The 6,000-nt window shown below is 41.3% G+C and overlaps 1 protein-coding gene across 4 annotated transcripts in view; it reads left to right on the forward strand.

Annotated features, from left to right (window-relative positions):
• The window catches only part of renbp (renin binding protein), a 36,301-nt gene that overhangs the window by 22,607 nt on the left and 7,694 nt on the right, over window positions 1–6,000 (forward strand). For all 4 annotated transcript variants that reach the window (XM_061903131.1, XM_061903134.1, XM_061903132.1 and 1 more), the window contains 3 exons: window positions 1,667–1,894; window positions 3,320–3,401; window positions 3,466–3,641. In XM_061903131.1, the coding sequence (XP_061759115.1) occupies window positions 1,667–1,894; window positions 3,320–3,401; window positions 3,466–3,641 (486 nt within the window). The remainder of the gene's footprint in view (window positions 1–1,666; window positions 1,895–3,319; window positions 3,402–3,465; window positions 3,642–6,000) is intronic.

Raw genomic sequence — 6,000 nt, forward strand, 5'->3', positions numbered from 1 at the left:
CTGATGCAAAGTGTAAAAGTTTTCTGTGGTCTGACGAGTCCACATTTCAAAAAGTTTTTGGAAACTGTGGATGTTGTGTCCTCCGGACGTGTGTGATGGTATGGGGGTGTATTAGTGCCCAAGGCATGGGTAACTTACACATCTGTGAAGGCACCATTAATGCTGAAAGGTACATACAAACTTTGGAGCAACATATGATGCCATTCAAGCAACTTCTTTTTCAAGACAATGCCAAGCAACATTCTGCACGTGTTACAACAGTGTGGCTTCATAATAAGAGTGTGGGTACTAGACTGGCCTGCCTGTAGTCCAGACCTGTTTCCCGTTGAAAATGTGTGGCGCATAATGAAGCATAAAATTCGATAACGGAAACCCCGGACTGTTGAACAACTTAAGCTGTTTATCAAGCAAGAAAGGGAAAGAATTCCACTGGAACATCTTAAAAAATTGGTTTCCTCAGGTCCCAAACGTTTACCGAGTGTTGTTAAAAGGAAAGGCCATGTACCACAGTGGTAAAGCTGTGCCAACTTTGCTGCACTGTGTTGCTGCCATTAAATTCTAAATTGATGATTATTTGCAAAAAAAAGGTTGAACATTAAATATCTTGTCTTTGCAGTGTATTCAATTGAGTATCATTTGAAAAGGATTCGCGAATCATCTATACATCCATCTTCTTCCGATTATCCGAGGCCAGGTCTCGGGGGCAGCAGCCTAAGAAGGGAAGCCAAGACTTCCTTCTCCCCAGCCGCTTCATCCAGCTTTTCTCAGGAGATCCCTAGGCGTTCCCAGGCCAGCCGGGAGACATAATCTTCCCCGTGGCCTCCTACCGGTCAGACGTGCCCTAAACACCTCCCTCTGACCAGATGCCCGAACAACCTCATCTGGCTCTTCTCGATGTGGAGGAGCAGTGGCTTTACTTTGTTGTCCCTCTGGATGGCAACGCTTCTCATTTCAGGAAACTCATTTCAACTGCTTGTACCCATGAGCTTGTCCTTTCGGTCATAACCCAAAGCTCCTGACCATAGGCGAGGATGGGAACGTAAATCGACCGGTGAATTGAGAGCTTTACCTTCCGGCTCAGCTCCTTCTTCACCACAACAGATCGATACAGCGTCTGCATTACTGAATATGCTGCACCAATCCGCCTGTCGATCTCACGATCCACTTTTCCCTCACTCACGAACAAGACTCCCAGGTACTTGAACTCCTCCACTTGGGGCAGGGTCTCCAGGGTCTCTTCCCCAACCTGGAGATGGCACTCCACCCTTTTCCGGGAGAGAACCTTGGACTCGGAGGTGCTGATTCTCATCCTAGTCGCTTTACACTCGGCTGTGAACCGATCCAGTGAGCGTTAAAGATCCTGGCCAGATGAAGCCATCAGGACCACATCATCTGCAAAACCTAGAGAATTAATCCTGCAGCACCAAACCGGATCCTCTCAATGCCCTGACTGTGCCTAGAAATTCTGTCAATAAAAGTTATGAACAGAATTTGTGACAAAGGGCAGCAATATTACCAAATTCGGCACCCGTCCCTACTGACATTTGAATAAAATGTGGCGTCACATATTGAATTATGATTGAATATTTATTGATCAATACATTTGAAGAAGATGTTTGGAAATTATGTCTGAACAGAACAATGCATCTGCCTCCTGTCCCCCCAGAAAGAAGCTGAACAGATGATGGCGCAGCTCATCTTCTGGGTTCGGGTTGACCCAAAAGGTCTGGGTCGACCCGAGCTGGCCGGAGACACGCCCACCAGCAGTATGGCTGTTCCCATGATGCTGCTGTGTTTAGTGCAGCAGCTCACAGACAGCCGGGAGCAGGAGGTTGTGCTTAAGTACAAGGAGCTGGGCAGCTGGTGTGTGACGCAGATACTCCGACATATTCAGGTACCAACACGCCAATGTCATCCTTGTTCATTACCATGACAACGGAGGGCGATGATAATTCAGAGATTCAGGGAAAAACGCTGATGATTCTGAGTGAAATCGGCTGTTAACGATCACAGATCTACAAATCGCAATGCAATTATTGAAGAGCCTAAACCGAACTGAAATGCTAACCGTTAGCACGCTGGCCAGGTGGTGTCAAGTAAGACAAAATGAGCAAAATGACCTAAAAAAAAAGCTAGCATGCTAACTATACTAAGCTAACATACTAACTATAGCATGCATAAAGTTAGCATTAGTGAAATAACAAAATGTATGTAGTGTATACCTGCTAAATCAGCTAAAACAGCCTGGCATGCAAATGTTAGCATGTTAAAATGCTAATTGTAGCATATGTCAAGTACCAACATATTACCATGAGGTGTGTACAGTAGTGAAGGGATTCATAAGGCCCCACTTCCTGGGTGGATATCCCGTGATATTGCAACTGACGCTGTGGTCAAAGTTGAAATTCTACCAAACACACTAAACACTATTCTGCCACCTAGTGGCTAAAGTGAATAGTTCAACCCCAGTCATGTTTTATGTGTCAGGTAAACCACAACGTATGACGGCCATATGAATCACCCTTCTGTCCCTGAAATATGTATTTGAAATGCGAGCCTCCTAAGGCTAGCATGCATCAAGTACCAAAATATGGCCGAGTAGCAAAACAAGCTTTAAACCAAAGTTAGCATACAAATGTTAGCTTGCTAACAGGTATCATTGTGAGGTGTGTACCTGCTAGATTAGCTTTAAAAAAAAAAAAATCTAGCATGCTCACGGTAGCATGTTAAAATGCTACCTATAACATGGATCAAATATAAAAATATGTTACTCTGGGGTGTGTACAGTAGGGAAGGGTTTCATTCCTTGGTGGATCTTCCGGGAAGGGTACATAGCAACTGACGCTGTGGTCAAAGTTGGAATTGTCACAAAACACATCTTAAAAGACTCAACACTCAACTGCCATCTGGCGGCTAAAGTGGATAGTGCACCCCACAATTAGTCATGTTTCATTTGTGAGGTAAACCGTGACGAATGGGGCCCTATGAATCCCATTCCTACAGTACCTGAAAAATGCTAACCTGCTAATGTTAGCATGCATCAAGTAAGACAATATGGCTGAGGTGCAAAATTAGCTTTAAAAAAAAACCTAGCATGCTAACGTTAGCATGCCAACAGGTATGATTTGTCAAGTATGCTAATGATTGTGCCATGGGTTGTTTAAAAATTAGCTATGAGCCGCACTTTGGACACCCTTGAGTTGTGGTGTACGAATGACTTAGTTTTTTAAATCAAACTATTGTATGTATGTGTTATTTGCAGCATTCACGTTCGTGAGATATGCAAATATTCCAAATCATATTTACTATCTTCACACAGAGGGGGGGCACAGCTATCTTAGAAAACGTATCGCTGGAGGGAACAGAGTTACCGGGCTGTCAAGGCCGGCTGCAGAATCCAGGTACTTTTTGCCAAGTCATGCAAGTAATGAGTCAATATTTACAGTTTGACGTTCTTCTGCTCAGGCCACGCCCTGGAAGCAGGCTGGTTCCTGCTGGAACACGCCAAGCAATGGGGAGACCAGCAGCTGCAGGCCACAGCCATCCACAAGTTCCTGGAGTTACCCTTTCAACACGGCTGGGACCAAGAACATGGCGGCCTCCTCTATTTCCTGGATGTGGATGGCCACTGCCCCACACAGGTGACAAAATAACACCTCCTTGACTCCAAAATAATCCACAAAGTCACAAGAAAGAGGTTATTTATTTACTGCCATGGTTTTTGAAGAGTAATTATAAAACATTTAGAGACAAAAAAGCTATGTTGTTAAGGTTATTTACCGTATTTTCTTGAATAGCTGCCAGGGTATGTAATATGCGCCTAGCTTTAATTACTGCCGGGTTAAAGTCATTGCCCAAATTTATAAGCGCATGGTTACTTTAACCGTTAGTACGAGTGATGCTTTCTCTGACATCATTTTCAAAATGGCAGAGGAGTTTTAATATTTGTCTATACTATGTGTAAACCAGGGGTCTTGTTCCACAGCCACAGCCATACAGAACACGCTGATGGTTGTGATATAAAACAACTTTCACACTCTTACTAATATGCGCCACACTCTGTGAACCCTAACCAAACAAGAATAACAAACACATTTCTGGAGAACATTGGCTCTGTAACACATTATAAACACAACATAATAATTACCCAGAATTCCAATGCATCCATGACTCTTGGCTATATTATACACCCCGCTAGCACCAAACCCCGCCCCCACCCTCTCCGTGTGCCGGTTGAGGTGGGCGGGGTTGAGGGCGTGTGTATAATATAGCCACGAGTCATGGATGCATTGGAATTCTGGGTAATTCTTATGTTGCGTTTATAATGTGTTACAGAGCTAAGTATGCATTGCAATCTGAAGAGCAGGGAAATACATGTGTCCTACCAGCACGTACATAGCATGGTGAAAAGTTGGGTGATGACATGTTGTAGAACAGTGGTCCCCAACCACCAGACCATGGCTGCAGAATTTTTTTTTTTTTATTAAAGTTTGTTGTTGTTATATCGCACTCAATTATTTACTGCATACCATTGGTTAGCGCAGGTATGAGAAAAAGTTTCAAAATTAATAGCGCCTGTTTATTTTTACGCCTGTTTACTTTTACCGCATGTCTTGAATAAGTGCAGGAGTGAGAAGAGGTTTTAAATTAATTAGCACCCCGTTTATATATATATATATATATATATATATATATATATATATATATATATATATATATATATATATATGTATTTCCTTTATGAAATCTATTTTTCAAAAGACATTTTTAGGTCATTACTTTTTAAAAATACATATTTAAGTCACGCCATGGAAGCAGAAGAACCTTGTCTAACCGATGACCTACACCAAAGTTGTATTATTATTCTTATACCAAATAATACATTGCCAGAATCGGTTTGAATCGAGACTCGATTATTAATCGTCACCCAGGAATTAGAATCGTATCCAATTGTTAAGTGCTCAAAGAGTCCCTCCCCTATAATACAAATCAATTCACATCCAAATCTCGATTTCTATTCATTCCGATTCTAAATCAATTCATAAATTTTGAGAATTTATTTTAAAAAAAAATAACAAGAACATTTATTTTTAAATAATTAAAATGTTTTTATAAACCAAGCAACTAATAATGACTCTATTATTATTGAGATTTATAGTCTTTTTTTTAAAACTTTTTGAGTTTAATATGTTTTGTATTATATGTTGATTGGTAAAACTAAATTGGCCCTAGTGTGTGAATGAGAGTGTGAATGCTGTCTGTCTATTTGTGTTGGCCCTGCGATGTAGTGGCGACTTGTCTAAGGTGTACCCCGCCTTCCGTCCGAGTTTAGCTGGGATTGGCTCCAGCACCCCCACAACCCCATATGGGATGTTGTGTATCTTTTTTCAACTGCTCTGTAAATATACATCCTAAATATTGTAAAGTTAGGATGGGGTTAAAGTTGCTGTCTTTTACAAATACAGTACATTTTTAAAATACCTTTTTAGACCAACACTTTACTAACCAGGGCTGTTCAAGCTACGGCCCATTTATAAGAAATCTTACCCGCAGGGAGATAGTATTCACTTTCAAAGTTATGTCACCGTTCAGTGGATAAAATGAGGTACTCAGGTAGACAACCTTTAATTGTGTTTTGGATGGGTCTTTGCACAGCATTTATTTATGATACCCTATAAAAACAACCTTCCTTAGTCATGGTGCAAAAAAAAATACAACCAACATGGAATTTCAACAGGTATGGTCACTGAACTTTGTGGGTATTATGAACAAAACATCCATACATCCATCCATTTTCTACCGCTTATTCCCTTTGTGGTCGCGGGGGGCGCCGGTGCCTATATATATTCAACCTAAAAAAAAATTCTAAATTACACACATTTAAATCCATTACACAGCATGATGGAGAAAAAACAAAAATCTCTCCACACTTATCCATGTTTGGCGCATTGTAGCTGCATGATATTTCTGACTCATTACAAAACTTTAAGGAGGTCATCA

Source organism: Nerophis ophidion, linkage group LG06 (assembly GCF_033978795.1).
Source record: "Nerophis ophidion isolate RoL-2023_Sa linkage group LG06, RoL_Noph_v1.0, whole genome shotgun sequence".
NCBI lineage: Eukaryota > Metazoa > Chordata > Actinopteri > Syngnathiformes > Syngnathidae > Nerophis > Nerophis ophidion.